Below are 17,978 nucleotides of genomic sequence, written 5' to 3' on the forward strand. Positions count from 1 at the left end.
ACCATAAGGCGGTTTCACACTGGCATCCGGACGATTTCTTCGTCCGCGGACGGATGCGAAAATAAATCGCTGCCCATGTTACCAAACGGGACCGTTCACACCGCCCATTGAAACGTAGCGTCCATCCGCGGATGCAGAAATTCGTCCGTGGACGATTTGGCGGAATCGCTCTGGGAGCGATTTTTCTAAAACGTCCGCGGACGATCACGCCCTCGCGCATGCGCAGACAAAGCACCAAACCACGTGTAGCTCTCAGCGAGGCATGTGTCACTCGCATCACAGTGTTTAGTAGTTTGTGTTTATAGTCATAGTGTTCACCTAGTTGTTGTTTTGTGTCCTCCTTTGTTGTTTATGGCTGAATTAATTGAGGCTGTCCGTGCCTACCCAGTTTTCTGGGATACAACTATAGAAATTTATAGAGATCAACAAGAGAAAGATAAAATTTGGTTGGAAATTGCGACTACACTCCAAAGAGATTACAAAGAGAATAAAGTATCTTAACCAATAACCATGTAGCCTATATTTATACGAATTACTGTACAGTAAATCATTATTACAATGATTTGTATTACTATGATTATCTATCTATATATTAATAGGCAAGCATGTTTCTTTAATCTATATATTAATAGGCAAGCATGTTTCTTTAAAACCTTTTTTCTCAGTTCGTGTGCATAGCAGGAAAAATCTTCGCTTACTGTTAGAAAGATATTTTTCTGTAGGTGTGCAGAATCCCTTTAAAAATTAAAATAGGCTCAGAAATAAGCACAAAAAAGGAATTTGAAATTTGAAAAAAATTAACATGGGCTTTATGGGTCTCCATGCTGGTGACGAAATAACAACGAAATATAAACAGAAAATCAAAACAAATTGAAGAAACTCCAATCACATGTTTTATTTACAGTGTGGGGTGAAAATAGTGAAGTCTGTTTGTACATTACAAATTTTTGGTCGAGTTTCGACCACTGGACGACCTCTAGTTTGCATTATTACAATGATTCACCAAATCGCTGCCGCTTACTGTTAATCGGATGAACCCACTTTCTCCTTTTTGATAATGATTACAAAAGTACAACCTCGTCGTCACTATCATCACTACTTGAATCAAGCCACAGAACAGAAAATCCGGGTTGACACCATGGGACAGAATGCTCAGACATTTTGCACACTTCCACTGAGTTGTAAGAGGAAGTACAGTATGTTTAATCTATGATTGTAGTAGAAATAGCCAACTTCCCTATGCGCATGCGCGAATGAGTGGACGTTTGAAACGTAGCTCGCAATGTGAAGGGGGCGCGTAGCATCCATCCGAATAATTTCATCCGTCCGCGGACGAAATTATCGTCCGCGGACGCCAGTGTGAAACCGCCTTAGACTAACACAGGAGTATGTTTAATCTACGATGCTAAAGTTACTGTGGTGGGGTACGCCAATATTTTGTTTTGTATGTATACCTACATAAAAATTATTTGTACTTGTAGAGCATAGATACTCTAATTTGCTGTTTTGCTGCTGTTGAAATCGTCTAAAATATTTTTGAGCGAGTATCATTTAGGTAGATACGCACCTAGGTGGCGCCATCCTCTCAAATGATAAGGATATTTTACTTTAAAACTGTATTTAGTGGGGTTTATAGATTCTGTATCCTTTACCTTTTTCGGGTAGTCATATAATTAAAAAATAATAGATAAAGGTTGAATTTGAAATTATAAGTTAGATAATGGAGCAAAATATGTAATTGTTACATTCTTTACACAAAGTAAATAAATAATTTGTTTAAGATGTTTATGTGTGCAATAGAATTAAATGGATTTGTTGAAAATCTCAAAACATGACAACACGATCGAATCAACCACCACTAGCTTTGTGAATAAAATAGGTGTGATAGTAAGATATTTAGATGGTAAGAAATATTACTGCTGAAATAGGCTAGTTTAAATCCCTTAATACTTTTCATTGAAATGGTGACCACTCACCCTATCTAATACAGAGTATGTTTTATGCGAATACCTACGTAAATAGTATTAAAACTGTCTTCTAAGCGCACCAAAGCCGCATACATCTTTAGTTCTAACAGTTAATCAATCAATAATATATATATGTTGTGTAATTAATTGAGCTTATATTGTATTCAATTAATTTTATGAGTTTTCGTGAATATAGAATTTATTATTTTTATCTGCTACTTTTATTACCCACAACCCCTAGGACAATTAGTATAATTTACCCTTCTTATCCTCCTATTCCTGACAGAACTACCTATCTTACTAATATTATAAATCTGAAAGTTTGTGAGTTTGTGTGTGTGTTGCTCAATCACGCATAAACTACTGGACGGATTGGGCTGAAATTTGGCATGATGATAGCTCACATTCCCGATTAACATTAAAGCATATTCTTATCTCAAAAATCCTTTCGGGCTCCGCCCCAGTGGCTCTGTAGTTCCCCATGTTAACCTTATGATTTTTCATATTTAAAAGGAATTAATGAATCTTGACAGCTGTTTCAATTAAACAAGTTGGTTCTGTTCTATGATGTTAATTAGCATCAAAGTTACAAGGATTACCAACAGGGTGCAGCACTATTATTTTTTTTTATTATGTCAACACAGCTAATTTCCAACCAAAAGGTGAGTGAGCGTAGCGAACGAACTTCAACCTGGAGGCGAGTTAGCGTAGCGAACGAGCTAACCTGAAGTCAAGTGAGCGCAGCGAACGAGCTCCAACCTAAAGGTGAGTGAGCGTAGCGAACGAACTTCAACCAGGACGTGAATGAGCCATGAGAATACTTATGAAGTTAAACGGGGCAAAGCCCGCGGGTACAGCTATAGTAACCTCATACGATTATTCAAACTTTTGTTTGGATGCTATGGTACTGAAGTGAACATCTTGTCAATTTGTATATTAGCTAAAATCGTGTCCCTTGCCCCGAAAATAAGATAAAAACATTTAGTTGGCATCCACTTACTTAAACAGATATGATAAAAGGCTCTATTTTACAATATGGTAAGAAATACAATACCACTGTGTACCTTTTAGCAAATTTCCCATTTGGGGAATAAGCTATTACCGTAGTTCTCATGGTGTCTACAATCGGGACCGATTTACTTATTCGTTTTGAAGTCCCTGAGGCCAAAACACCCTCCGTTCAAATTCATATATTGCGAGTCCCATGCCTCACTTTAAGTTTAAGTTTCCTAAAATGATTTACTCGCTTAGCTTAGTCAAGAGGTGTTAGGTTAATGAGACATAAGACTGCTTAAGGGTGTTACTCAACGTGTAATGAACAAAAACTTAAATTTAGAAAAACTACAAAAGTAACAAAGTGTTACAACAGCAAAAGAAAACTTAGAAAAGGCAAAAATCAACAATAATAAGATAAATTAATTTACAACGTTAAATTTACAAGAAAAGAAAGTGAATTGAAAATATAAAAGAATTAGTTACTGACAAATTATATGACTTTTATGTTTGACAAAGTTTTAGTTAGATATTTTATTCTTTCTACATACTGTCTATTGTCCCAGAAGCACACACACCGATACACGCACTCCCAAACTCCCGATCTTCTTTCTCCGGTGGCCCGTGGTGATCTCCTCGATGTTTTCCTTCAGATCCTCCAGCTCCAAGAGTCTTGACCCCTCCATCTTCTTCATTAGCCCTTCTCATTGGCTGATTACCGATAGGGTGTGTGGCTTATAGGTTAACGGTGTTTCTTGGAAGTCAGCCCTACCGGTCATCGCCTAGCTCACATCAGCTGGGAAAGGAATTTGTAAATCGATGCTCATGCTACTGTTCAACTCTGTTCACACCAACTGGTCGACTAAGTGTAATGTGAACAGAGTGTCTGCATAGATGAGCACCGTGGGTACGGGGTTAATCCCCTTTCTTACAATATATATATATACTTATCCAAATTAGTACGATAACTCGAGCAAAAATGATCAGATTTTGATGAAATTTGGTACAAACGTATAAACTTACGTGTATTCGAACAAGTTAGCGAACTATCTTGATTGGACTGTGGGAAATGGGGTTTACGGGAAAACGGGAGGTTATATGGGGTAAAAAGTGCGAATTCCCAATTTTTCCTTTAAAAAAGCTTAAGTTCACAAAACCAATTTGTAGACCTTAAAAAAATAAATGATTTTGTATATTGAAGCGTTTTTGTATGCCTAACGATTAGATAATTCAAAAATTTTAAATTTAAAATTCCCATGTTATTCTTTATGGAGAATAAATAATCTGTTGTAGTTTGCTTGTTTATGTTTAGATTTTAATCAAATTAGACAATTTTGTTTATTTCATACTAAGCTATCAACATTTCAACAACAAAAAGCACCTCAATACCTTCCCTGTGTAGCAGCAAATAACATAAGTACACATTAAAATTCAAATGTATAGGAAATAAGTCTGAACATTTTAAGGGAATATTTTAGTAGAAATCCAGTCAGGGAAATGGAACTCCCCTCAAAGGTTAGGTTCGCTTAGTCTACAGATTTGCTGCAGCGGGGGTATTTTTTGGTTGTGACTGCTTAAAGGCAAAAGATAATAGTCCCCAGTCCTATGCCACTATGGATGCTTTTACGTGCTGGTGAAAGGTAGACTAGTTGCACTTGTAGAGTTGTTGCAATGTTGGTTGCAAGCATTAATTGAATGGCCTGTGCCAGGCAGACTCTTACACGTGAAGACCCCCTATATGGTTAAGTTTAGAACGATTCTTTATTCTTCATTTACTTTTTTAAGGAGAACTTGTCAAGTCCAGTTTTGATTGGGGACTTAGATAGTTTTAGCATCAACTTCTGTGCAACGATTATACACCTTACTTAAACACTTTGAATTAAGTTTGACGAAGATAAATTATTTCCCTACAACTAAAATTTATTGCTTTAGCCTTGATACTGCTATATTGTCTATCATATGTAACCTGTCATGCAGTTCCATATGGACAGTGTTACATGTTTCGGCGAAATGCCATTGTCAAATACGTCTTCAGTCAAGGAATAGTTATTTGTGCAACTAGTGAGAAAAGTGAGCAATTGACTCACTCGAGAGAAATCCTTACTCACGAGCCGTAGGCGAGTGAGGAATGGCTTCTCGAGTGAGGCAATTGTACTTTGAACTCGAGTTGCACATTATACTTTTCCTACAGTTACCATAAAACAAATAAATTTGTGAAGAAACATAACCTATTTTTACACAGAAGTGAACTTTTAATAAAACATTTAATGTGAAGAGACAAATACAACAGCTGACCAGCTGATTTACAGCCAGTGCTGCCAACGCATTTAGCGCGCATATGACGTTGCCTGCGTGTTACGCGCTCACTATTTCGTGCCTTCACGTTGCAAATCTGGAGTGAGACAAAGTAATTAGAGTGAGACAATGTTAACATTGTCTCACTGATGAGCGAATTGGCCACTTTGCTTTCTCAAATCAGTGAGAGAACATGTACATTGTTAGGTAACTGTAGGAAAAGTATTACATCCGCTTGGTTTTCTTTGTTGATGGTTTCATTACATACACTCAACGAACGACATAATCAACTAGGCTGTTCCTGCTCGCATAACTTTACCGGTGATGTGATATTTTTGTGATGGACCTATCGTAAATAAAATATAGTGATTATGTCACTAATGACTCACCCAGCTTGAAAGACGGTAGGACCGTAGGAGGTCATAGACTTAATAATTAATTCGAAGTGACTATTTCGCACGTCAAAATGACGTCACAACCAAGAGGTGTGTCGTTGGAGCTGGAGCTGTTTCAACGGAGCACTTAGCGCATGGAGCGGAGCTGGACCAGCTCCGACGATTCTCTCACTCCGACGACACACCCAAGGCCACATTTTTTTATTTTTTTTTTGTGTAGCCTTGACACACCTTACAAGTAAAACAGCCTCTACTGCTCCCGGAGCGGCCAGGAAGACTGACGTCATTGACAAAGTACGACGCTGGTAGCTCCCCACAATACCGCTCTAGTTCGGTGAATTATTATATTCTTATTAACCTGAAGCAAACGGAGTAACCAGAGCCGGAGCGGTAGCCGGAGCTGGAACCGTTTTTGGAGCGTGGAGCTAGCTCCTCAACAGGAGCTGGATCTATTGGAGCAACTCTGCTCCCGGAGCTACTAATAATAATAAATAGCATATCTTCGAATACTGAATGAAATGAATAGTCAGTCTGGCCAAAGGACAACCACATCCATGGTCTGTGTCTGACTCATTGAGGTAAACTCACTAAACTGATCTGAAAGTCTGATAGTCTGGCTGGGATCATCTGAATCAGATCAGATCAGACTCTGTCTCTGACAGAGATAGCTGAGCTCAGTGGTCTCTGATCATCTGCTCCTGCTGAAACCTGAAACTGAAACTGAAGGAGTGGACTGGAGATTGGGGATTGGCCGGATTGGGCAGTGTTTTAGGTTATGCTTGCTTCCTGATACGCCAGAGGTGTAAAATTTTGTGTGAATGTGATCTGTAATAAACAAGACAATATTTACCGATTGAAGTAAACTCAAATGTACGTAGCCTACTCTCTAACAAGGGATTAAATCAATAAGGGCTAATTTATTGACTAGGCTTATGTTACTAAACTAGTTTGGTTTACGTAGGCTACAACTTTCACTGGCTGCTTTGTCACCCCAGTTAATTATTAGATTATAGGTCAAAAGTCATTTGCTAATATTTACGTCAAACAAAATTTAGCCAACAACCGTCTTGAATGGTATATTAGTCTTATGTTTGATTATTATCCTAGAATATAATTTGTGTTCTAACTTAGTGTCACTTAGCCTAGGCTAACTAATATTTATTGGACCATTTGTTACCGATTTGACAAGTTAATTTGAATAATTCTCTGGGTTGCGATTAAAATATACCAACCTTTCTCCAAAGTAGATTTTACGGGTTTGTGTTGCTATGTTTGAAATTAAATTAAATCATTAAGTTGACATAGCCTAGCCTATGCCTTGCACATTTTCCCAGTGCTCGATTTGTGAAAAATGAGGTGCCGGAACTGTAACCTATTTCATTAGATTTGTACCAATAAGTTATATGTTAATATTTTCATCTTTTCGAAAGAGAGATACCGGAACTCCGTTCCGCCATGTTCCCCTGCAAATCGAGCATTGCATTTTCCCACGGCCAAAGGTCCTAGGCCTTCGTCTACAATCATTCGTTCATAATAAAATACTGTGGTAGCCTATTTGTAGAGTTACCATAAGTCCCGACAGTCCAGATTTGATGTCTGGATCTGATTAATAAATTAAACAGACAAGGTTACCCTTTGGCAGAGCTTTTGTTTACTCTTTTGAAGCTAAGTTTACCAAACAGCTGGTTAAAGTAAAGCAAGTATGAATAGGCTACATAGCCTCCTCTAATACAAGGCTGGGCAGCCTTACGGCGTTGGTGTACGTGGCAACGTCACAATGGAATAGGCCTAGAGGAAAATATGATAGGCTACAGCTGCTAGTAAAATATGATAGGCTACAGCTGCTAGTAAAAATGTGTAGGCCTAACTTATTTTATTTATCATAATGCTTAGGCCTACTTTAACTGAACAGCTTGTAGGGCTATATCAAGCTAGGTTAAAAGTTTACATCTAAAATAGCTTAAAACCGCTAAGTTAATTTCAGTTTAAGAATAGGCTATCTAATATTTTTATTAAGTTTCCTGGGGGAGGTCGCGATTTGGGCGATTTCCGGATCTAGGGTCAACAAAGTGTGGTAACCCTACTTATATCAAAAACACATGAGCTGTGAGGAAGGTAGGTCGGGTTTTATGCAGATTCGTGACTGTATTAAGTGTTTTGAAGTGAGGTTAGATTAGGAAGATAAAGGTTAGGGTATAATGAACCGACCCATTAATTTATGCTACTTCCAGACTGTTTTTGCACAATTAAAGTGGATGAAACACAATAAAATAACGTTATCAAAAAATATTAAAGCTCAGAATTTTAATGTTTTAATGACTTTTAACTGGGGGATATCCATAGTCCAAACAGTTCTACTTGTCATTGAACATTTAGTCAATGTTGTAGTACATGTCCTCGATAGTTCCATTGACAAATACAACTTACGGTTAACTCAACCTCTTTGGCTACAGTAGGCCTAAGTTTATTGTTGCATAAAACCAATGAATTTATAGGTGATTTTTTAATCTAGCCTACAATTTTTAATTATTGTTGTCTTTTATTCATAAATACCACCTAGACAATATTTCTTTATTTTGAAAAATTAAAATCGACTTGACCAAAGGACAAAAATCTTACAGGCCCTAACTTAGATGTCCCTGGGAGGTTCAAAGCACCCTTAATCGTTTAAACACCCTTATCAAATAATGTTTCTTTCATTCTGGTAACTAGGCTATGTTGTATTCTACACTGAAGCTTGAATTTATGGCAATTTTAGGTCAGACTAACTTATTCTTACACAGATTTTAAATAGCCTATATGTATGTTTTCATTTTTCAGTATGTCTTTGGTGATGGGTGGAGAGCAAAACTTACTTCAAAACACCAAAGTATCAAACTACGGTCCACAAAGACATGTATCAGATTTTGCATCGCAGAGTTCGCCTCTGAGAGGACGAAAAGCTAAACGTATTAGGTTCTTGTGTAATGGGGACAGATTTTACAAAGGTGTCGTGATGGCTGTAACGCCCGAGCGATACCGCTCCTTTGACAGCTTACTGTCCGATCTCACCCGTGCTCTCTCTGACAATGTGAATCTCCCAAGTGGAGTGAGAATGCTGTTCACTATGGACGGGCGAAAAGTGTCACAGCTAGAAGATTTAGAAGACGGTAAACTATATGTCTGTTCTGGCAACGGGGAGACTTTCAAACGGGTAGAGTATTCAGTGTCTTCTACAAGCATAACCAAAGTGAAACCTTCAAGATCTCTGACAAGACTAACTCCGTGTTCAAATAGTAGTTCCAGGTCTGCCAATCATTGTACCCGTCCAAGAATAATTGTTATCGTTAGAAATGGCACTAGGCCGAGGAAAGTGTTAAGACTATTGCTTAATAAAAGAAATGCCCCATCATTTGACCACGCTCTTTCCACAATAACTGAAGCTGCCAAACTTGACACAGGTGCTGTGAGAAAAGTTTTCACTTCATCTGGTGCACCGGTAAGTTAAAATATAAATAAAATATAATATAGGGAACTTAACCAGTGCCAACTGTGGACATAAATGTTCATGATTTCAGAATGATTGCAAGAGATTAATGTCCATTTTATAGGCTAAACTGACTGTAGTAAACAAATATTTTTTTTAATACTTATTATAGCAACCTGATTTTATCTGGAAACCAAAGGTCGACATATTTTACCTGGCCTGAAGTAAACAATTTTGGCCCGCAGACCCCTAATAATCATAAACCTTTTTCTTTACTGATAAGTGAACAACAAGTTTCAAGACTTATTAAATGTAAGTTAGTATCTCATCCTGACTTTAATGTGAAATAAAAGTTAAAGGCTGTTTATGGCAGGCTATTAAAAAAAAAGAACAGTTAGAATTTGAATGTGAAGTAACCAAGTATACAAAACCATCTAACAAAGAAAGACATAACCGTAACATATTTACATGGCTCACTGAATGGTGAAAAATTATGTTATTATAGACCAGTTAAACGGTTGAGGAGAAGGATGTACCTTATGATTAAACAGCTGGTTACTTCACAGCAAAGAGCTTATTTTCTACCAAACCTTAACCAGCTTAAATTGTAACACTAAGGTTGGTTACCAGATTTTATTTATTGTTTTATTATCTTTACGCCTCATTGATATTTTATCTGTTTTTTGCATGCAGGTGGTAACATTAGAGGAATTTTTTGGTGAAGAAGATGTTTTCTTTGTTTACGGCAGTGAACGCTTGAATCCTCCTGACGACTTTGATCTAGAGATCGAAGGTAAGTTGTACAGTTAATAAACAGAAAAAGTTTAAATGTGTTTTCTTTTAATAAATAGCCTATCAATGTTGCACCTCTTGTCAAGCAATATTTACAAACTTTAAGTTTGTTTTAAGAGCTTCTTAACTTCCTTGAAACTTCATGAACATTGCAAAAAAGAAACCAACAGTTTTGAATACCTCTCTACTCTAGTTATGATTAATGTTCTTGGAATTTAGCTAATTATCAATGGTCCAGAATTCAACATGATTGTCTGGTTTTGGTAGGATAATACTTTATTGTTCCTACTAAAATTATAGCCTATGCCAATAAACATATTTCTTCCTCATTTTAAAAATTCCTCTCACATTTTTATGTTTTACCATAAATTCTCATAAAAGAAATTTAATCAAGAGATACAAAGTACAGTAATAACAGAACGGAAAGGAATTCGTAGGGGGGGAAGTTGTAAGTTCATAAGAGAATAAGATTAAAAGGTCGTCTAAGCATATTGGCTTTCTAGCGTCTTGTCAATATAAGCATAGTCATTGTCTCTCTGTTTTTCAAAGTACACAGATAATTATTATTAAAGTCTTCTACACTTACCGTAGTAGAAGACTTTAGTTATTTGTTATTGGTTGATTACTTTAATTGATTGTTGGCCTTGTGGGCCTTATTTAAATTACTTTGACTGAAAAGTTGAATCCTTGTAGTAGTTAAACAATTTGTTCTCTTGTTTTTTACATTATCTAAATTTTCACTGTGGTATTATCAAATATAATTTTTCTTTTCTTTCAGAATTAAAAGCCATCCAAGCGCAGAGAAAAAGCCTGAGGCGAACTGGAGGGGAGTTAAAAACCGGAACACATTGTATTGACGAACTTGGTAATGGACGATTTATTTTGTCTCTAAGAAATAAATGTTTATGCAAAGTGTTTTTAAACAAAACTCTTGTGTGTATCTTTTTAAGTAGGAACTGTGTTGTAGTGAAGGATGACTACACCGTTTTTTTTTTCATTGCTTACTCAGATAAATAACTTCACAACATGGTGATTAAAAAAAAAATAAGATACTGAACATATCTTCCATGAGTTAGCAGAAGTTATTTAAATTGATTTGCAATGTTCGTCCTAAACATCAGAGATAACTAGAAAAAGCATTCAGCATTTTAACACAAAGTGCATGTGATGCAAACTACAAGAAATTGTCTGACATAAATCTTAGCTTGTTTATAAAGCTATTGTATTTACTAGAAATTTGCAACATTACATTGTCATTGGACCATTTTCCATTTGGTCCACACTAATGTCTCCTCACTTTTGATTGCCTGTATGGATCGTGTAAATCAGAGTGGCAAGTAAAATGAACATAAAATATCTGGTTTTACAATACCTTTATCAGTTCCAAAAGTAACTTTCGTCAACGTGTGTTACATGTTTCAGCGAGCTGCCATTGTCAAACACTTCAATACAGGAAGATGTAGATCCGCTTGAATAGCTTCGTTACAACACATTACACGACATACAACATTTTTACACGACACGTACGACATAAAAATAAAAATAAATACTTGTAGTTTGATAGGCCTATCATGAATATGCAACATTGCCGGTACACGAGCAGGAACAGACTCAATATATCTTACAATATATATTACATATCTGGGGCTACAACAATGAATTTTAATAAAATGAACATGCTCGGCTGAACCCTTCCCCCACCACTGTCATTTTTTGTACAGTAATCAACAGTAAATTGTCGTTTGATTAACTTAGTACCACCAGCGTGTAGTGGTCTGACTCCCACTGTTGTTGGGAGCCTTTACCGCATCCCTCCTCACAGTTATACAGCAACCCCATGAATATTAGAACAGAAACGGTATGGATCATAAACATAAACAAATGAATGGCACTTACACAAAAGTAAACATTATTTAACATTACATACTGGCTATAATTAATTAAAAGACGGACATTATTTGTTTGAGACTGGTGGCTCACCAATCAATCAATCAATCAATCAAATCAATAAAATCATTTATTGCCGTAAAACATAAAAACATATGTATGGCATCGTCATGTTTTACAATAAATTTCTATTTACTTAACTGGCCACCTTAAATAAGTGATAAATTTGTCAGCATCATATACACTCAATTCTATCAATAGAGATTTCAAATGCACTTTGAATTTTTTATCCTGTAAGCATTTTACATTATGTGGCAGCAAATTAAAGGTGGCTCCACTTACTTACCGATTTAACTTAAATCAAAACATTACTCCACTCTCTTTGGATAAACGCAGAGATTAGTTAGTCAAGGAACACATTGCTTGGTAAAGGCTAAAGAAAGCCTGCAGTCGTTTTTTTAAATAATTAAATTAGTTCAGGTTAAATACATATTTATGGAAAGACTTAATCACTTTATCACTTCATTTTAAATGGTGGATCGGTAAAAGCTTTTTCATAGCTTAAAATATCTTCTAGTAGGCCTATTATTTTATGTTTTACGATCACTAGTCGGTTTAGAAACACATGTTATTGTTCGATTTGTAGTTTTATCTTGCTGATAACTAATTGTTTTCACAACAGGAAGGGGTGTACCAAAGTTACCAAACAAAACAAAGCCAGTGAAGGGAGCGAGGAGACAAGACTCCAACCCCAACATTCCCAGCAAAGTACTCAGTAGGTATTCCGTCAGCCAAGTCATTGGGGACGGAAACTTTGCCGTTGTGCGTCGTTGTTTTGACAAGTAAGTTTGTATAGCAATTAATACATTCACCAAAAAAAAAAAAAAAAAAAAAAAAAAACAGAACAAAACAACTTATTAGTACAAACTGTTACCGTACTGAAAAAATAAAACATAAGATTTACATTTAGTTTTCAAACCAATGGATCTTGAGGACAGAAAATCAGGAAATAATCATGCACTTAAACTCGTTATTAAGCTTCTCCATAGGGCGTTGAAGGTGATTGCTTGTCTCATACTCAATCAACTTGTTTTTAAGTTCTAAAAGATATAATAGTAAATTCAATATGAAAATACAGTACAAAACATGTTACACTAATAGACATCCTGTGTCAATAACCTTTGTTCAGTTACTTTTACGGATGCTTTTATGTAAATACAGTATTTAATCACTGGTCTATTAACTTCACTGTAAACACCTTTAATACCATTTAAACCTGCGGTTGTTCACTTAATGATTTAATGAAACTGTGTACCCACTTTGTGTGAACTTTGTACCCAAAAAGCATAATGCAGACCATATTTTAAATATCTTTATACAGTAATTGACTAAATCATTTCTTTATTTTCATCCACAGGCTTCAGTCAGTTTGCGTAATTTTACTCAACCATAGAAAAATGGTTTAAACAGTTTTATTTAATGTGAAACTTGACATTATGTATTTTTCCTTTATTAGGCTATTTTTCTAATGAACTACCCTTTTAGTGAATTTCCCATATAGGGAATAAGATAATATAATAATAATAAGATAATATATAGGGTCATGGTAAGACCTGACCTGGAACGGATTTACATTTTTGTTTTCATGTCCCCAGAGGCCAAATCCGTCCAAATTCATGTGACTGTGTCCATTAGCTTTATAACTCAAAGTAAAATCATGAGATTCTGGTTTTGATTAAATTTGGTAGGCCTACACCTTTTTCTTAAGGGTTATCTGTAGGGATCCAGACCGTGAAAACAATATTTTTACGTATTCCGACAGATCTTGTCTCTCACGACTGAGATACAATAGAGTAAAGAGAGTTTTTGGGCATTTCCTTTTGTGAATTGCTTGTATAATATAGGCTTTACTCATTACTTATTCTTACTAATTTTACCAAATTAACTTGATTTTTAAACTTAATGTTTCTTTGTCAGAGTGAAGGGAATGGACTTTGCGTTGAAGATCATTGACAAGTCCAAATGTGCGGGGAAGGAACATATGATAGACAACGAGGTAGCTATCTTACGCAGCGTCCAACATCCTAACATCATCAGACTTGTGGCTGAACATGATACGCCTCCTGAACTCTACTTGATCATGGAGCTGGTCAAGGTAAGACAAGAATCCATGCGGGGGAGTTTTATTAAAGTTTAATGCTTACGCCCCAAAGACTGATATTAGTCATCAATATCCAACAACCACTTACAACACTGTGCATGCAATCAAACAAAATTGTTATAAAATTTGGTCTACATTGTGGAAGAAGGAATTGATACACAACTAACTTACCTAAGAAAATAGTTTCAGAGCTGTTGATGGCAAGCAATACGTTTGCATCCCAATTGATTTGAAAATTAATTGTTCATATTTTCAATATTTCGTTGAAGGCACTAATACGATTGTCAATTAAATTGACATTTCGTCCAAGCAACAGGGCTTCTTTAAAAGAGAGTAGTATTTCTACCACTAGTAAGTTAACTTTGTCTTTTCTTAGTTAGGCTAAATGTGTATCAATTTTTTCTTCCATCGTATATTCCTCAGCCAGGAATTTTTTTATCCAAAAACCAAACTCACAACTCATAGAAGTTTCAGTAACTTTTTTGTTTAACTGTGTTGGACATTTTAAAATCAATTATTGCCTCTCCAGCGACAATCATGTTTATCTTTTTCATTGTAAAAATTAGTGTTTTAAAAATGTATTTTTAAATTATACAACGATAATAATTCTTTTATGATAGTACTCTAATTGTGGAGCCAAAGGCAGGGTAAACCTGCTTTTCATATCCTTTGTATTGTTAATTCTTAGGTAATAAGCTTCCTTCCAATCAAAACTAATTAATCCAAATGATTGTTTGATGTAGGGAGGTGATTTGTTTGACGCTATCACGAAGGCTGTGAAGTTCCCGGAGAGTGACTCTCAGTTGATGACGCAACATCTCGCCTCGGCCCTCGCCTACCTTCACGAGCAGAGCATTGTTCATCGTGACATCAAACCTGAGAACTTGCTGGTATGCCCTTAAATACTTCAGCTGCTACAGAAAGTTTGATATTGTTAGATAATTCTCATTTCTACTAAATTTCACTTCAAAAATTTCACTTCGAAATTAATTTTTCATTCGGGCCGGATTCAGTTTGGGTATTCTAACCTTAATCCATTTTTATCCGAGTATCTAAACAGAACCCTAATTTCATATCCCACACCTTTTTATCTAAGCCGGGTTTTCCTAGGCGCGTAGTCGGCGAGCGGAGAGAGGAACGCGGAGAGCGGACTCCACTTGTCTTAGGCAATTTAATGTTACTGTTTTCCTAGAAGCGGAGCGGAATGCCATGTTAATTTCAATTCCGCTCTCCGCGTTCCTCTCTCCGCTCGCCGACTCCGCGCCTAGGAAAACCCAGCTTAAAAGAGGGTCTGAGATCTACCTGAAACCTGAGATCTGAGTCTAAAAGAGGGTCCTGATACCAGTAAATGGCGGCCTCTTTTAAACTTGCATTTGCCCATCCACATAGATTAACTGCCCGTGCGTGGAACGTACACTATCCGTAAAATAGACTGTGTATTATGACATTTTAGACTGTAAACAAAATCTTCATAAGTTAATCATAATTAGTTTATACTTTCCAAGGACATTATTTCAACATTATGTTTCCATCGACGTTCACAGCGTTTGACGATTAATGATTGTCTTCTATTTTGATAGGACAATTTGATTATAATCAAACTCAATAGGTGATTGTTGTGTGAATATATAATGTTTCATGTTCTTAGACGAATTGGATTTACTTTCTGTAAATGTTATTACATTAGTTAGAAGTTAATTGCAGTACGCCGGTGACAAACATCAAAACACCCTTTTGAGCGTCGTTACCGAGAAAAATAATCAAATCAACGAGCAAATGCTGTAACAATAGTCGATATACATATGGTGGTACTGCTGCATTCGGATGAATCAGAAACACAATGGTTATTTTAATGTCACTATCGGCATAATGAAAAGAGTCCATTTGAGCTAAATATTAATAATCAAAAGTAACACCAATCACTTAGTTTTAACCTTGTATTTTCTTTTTCAAGTTTTACTTTTGCATAGCCTAAAATATCAGTGAACTCTAAGACGATATATAATGCAGTACCAAGTTCTCATTCGGTCGTTTATCGATTGTTCGCTTGCTTATGCTTTACGATTAATCTAGAACGAAACTAAAATAAAGCAGAAAAGAACTACCAAATTTAAGTAAATGTAAATCTGTGTTCAAATCTCCTGTTACTTGGAGCGCTGTAACGCCATTTTGCAAAATGTTCTTTGTTCTTGGTATTCAATTAAACCAGCAATGAAAAGGATTCGTGCAGACATTTTTTATCATTTGGGTAGCACTGATTTCAAATATCTTGTTCTTTTTCAAGGTCGAGTTTGAAGGAGAGAGAGTGAGGTTGCTGAAGGTTGGTGATTTTGGTTTGGCCCAGAAGGTTGTAGAGCCGCTGTTCACTGTTTGTGGGACGCCAACTTACGTGGCTCCCGAGATCCTTACAGAAGTGGGATACGGACTCAAGGTAATTAAGGATTACATTTTCAAGATTTAATTTGGAGATGGGTTCTCACACTTGTATCAAATTAAAATAACATTGTACACTATCAGATAATCAAATCAAATACATATAGCTAATACATATTCTCTCATAAACGAAATATAATATGCAGACTTTAACCAAGTAAAACGTCATATCGACCATCTCAGAAACCAATAAAAAGTAGGAATTAGAATTTTAGACTCTAGTGCAATTTGTGACTGGCTCACAGAACTTTTTTAGTAAAAAATGAAGACAGCTGCTCCATAAAAGGAATATCTTAATAGTCAATGGTTGTACCAACCAGTTTTGGAATTCAGAGTTGGATGAACTGACTTCTATTCAGTTTAGAGGGTCTTAGTTAGCCTGTGTTGCCATTTTGATCAATTTATTCCAACATGATCACTCTCGGTTCTCAGATTGACGTGTGGGCTGCTGGAGTGATCCTGTATATCCTGCTGTGTGGGTTCCCTCCGTTTGTGAGCCCCAACAACGACCAAGAAGAATTGTTTGACGACATCCTCAGTGGACAGTACACATTCCCCTCCCCCTACTGGGACGATATCAGCGAGTTGGCGCGAGACCTCATCTCTCACACGCTGCAGAGCAATCCTGAGCTGCGCTTCTCTGCGGAAGATGTCCTGGACCATCCATGGTTCGAACGGAGACTCGAGGAATGATCCTTACAATTTTAGCTGAATTTCTGTTCAGCAAAAAATTTGACGTGTCATTTAGTTGATAATAAATTTGTTTTTATCTCTCGGTTTATTATTCCGTGTGGATCGGCCAAAGAAAGTAAGTTTTGTGCAGTATTTGTAATTGTGAACGTCTTAAATAGCCCAATTTTTTATTTTTGTTTAAAATTTAGAGTAATTGATTTTGTTTTTCCCTTTATACGTTTTCAGTTTTTATAAACATTCGCGTTTTGTCGCTAAATTAACACTTTTTTAGTTGAAACTTTTGTTTTTGGAGTCGGTTTCAATAATAATAACTTTATTTTGCAAATGCAATTTATTGAAACTATGGACAGATATGAAAACAGACATATGCTAATGTGAAAAATTAAACTGCAAAAGCTAAACTTTTAATTCAAAATTTAAAAAGTAAAATACTTTAAGTTAAACTCATTTATTTGTAATACTTGTTTGAGTAACTTAAATTCTCTCACCTTATGTGAAAAAAATTAATAATGTTCAATCTTTAATTTAAATAGTAGAGTTTACATTAAAAGAACATATTTTCAGGGACAATTAGTGAAATGCTAGTGTATAAGAATCAATCGGTAAGTGCTATATTTGTTGTTCGTCCCTATTAAATTGTGATTATTATGTAAATAAAAATACCAAATGTAAGCTTTAACTTTATTTAGTATTCAATGTTCACTTTTGTAATTTCTAAATAGTAGGCTTCCAAAATATTCTAGTTGTATTTTTATAACTTGAGTGCTCATAGATAAATAATGTTAACCAAAAAGCTGTTCTCATAAGCCTTGGTAGTTTTAGTAGAAATATCATTGAATACAAATTGTATAGCTGTAAATAATAGTAAATGCAATAAATAATTAGATTGAATTGAA

General features: G+C 35.8%; 1 protein-coding gene across 1 annotated transcript; it reads left to right on the plus strand.

The window, feature by feature from the left end:
- The first annotated feature begins 6,399 nt into the window (after positions 1–6,399).
- On the plus strand, positions 6,400–17,978 carry LOC128992327 (serine/threonine-protein kinase GL21140). The gene is made up of 9 exons (XM_054415841.1): positions 6,400–6,520; positions 8,471–9,128; positions 9,810–9,909; positions 10,687–10,773; positions 12,478–12,637; positions 13,773–13,950; positions 14,700–14,846; positions 16,241–16,387; positions 16,822–17,978. Exons 2-9 carry the CDS (start codon positions 8,472–8,474, stop codon positions 17,080–17,082), a joined length of 1,737 nt encoding a protein of 578 aa, XP_054271816.1. The 5' UTR covers positions 6,400–6,520; position 8,471; the 3' UTR covers positions 17,083–17,978.

Source organism: Macrosteles quadrilineatus, unplaced genomic scaffold, assembly GCF_028750875.1.
Source record: "Macrosteles quadrilineatus isolate MER2022 unplaced genomic scaffold, UCM_ALF_1.0 Scaffold_4__1_contigs__length_99947679, whole genome shotgun sequence".
NCBI lineage: Eukaryota > Metazoa > Arthropoda > Insecta > Hemiptera > Cicadellidae > Macrosteles > Macrosteles quadrilineatus.

Excerpts from the sequence above, each read along its gene's own strand:
- LOC128992327 (XM_054415841.1), top strand. The coding sequence starts at position 8,472 with ATGTCTTTGGTGATGGGTGGAGAGCAAAACTTACTTCAAAACACCAAA. Across the intron at positions 9,910-10,686 it reads CTTTGATCTAGAGATCGAAG|AATTAAAAGCCATCCAAGCG; the intron begins GTAAGTTGTACA and ends CTTTTCTTTCAG. Across the intron at positions 14,847-16,240 it reads TCAAACCTGAGAACTTGCTG|GTCGAGTTTGAAGGAGAGAG; the intron begins GTATGCCCTTAA and ends TTCTTTTTCAAG.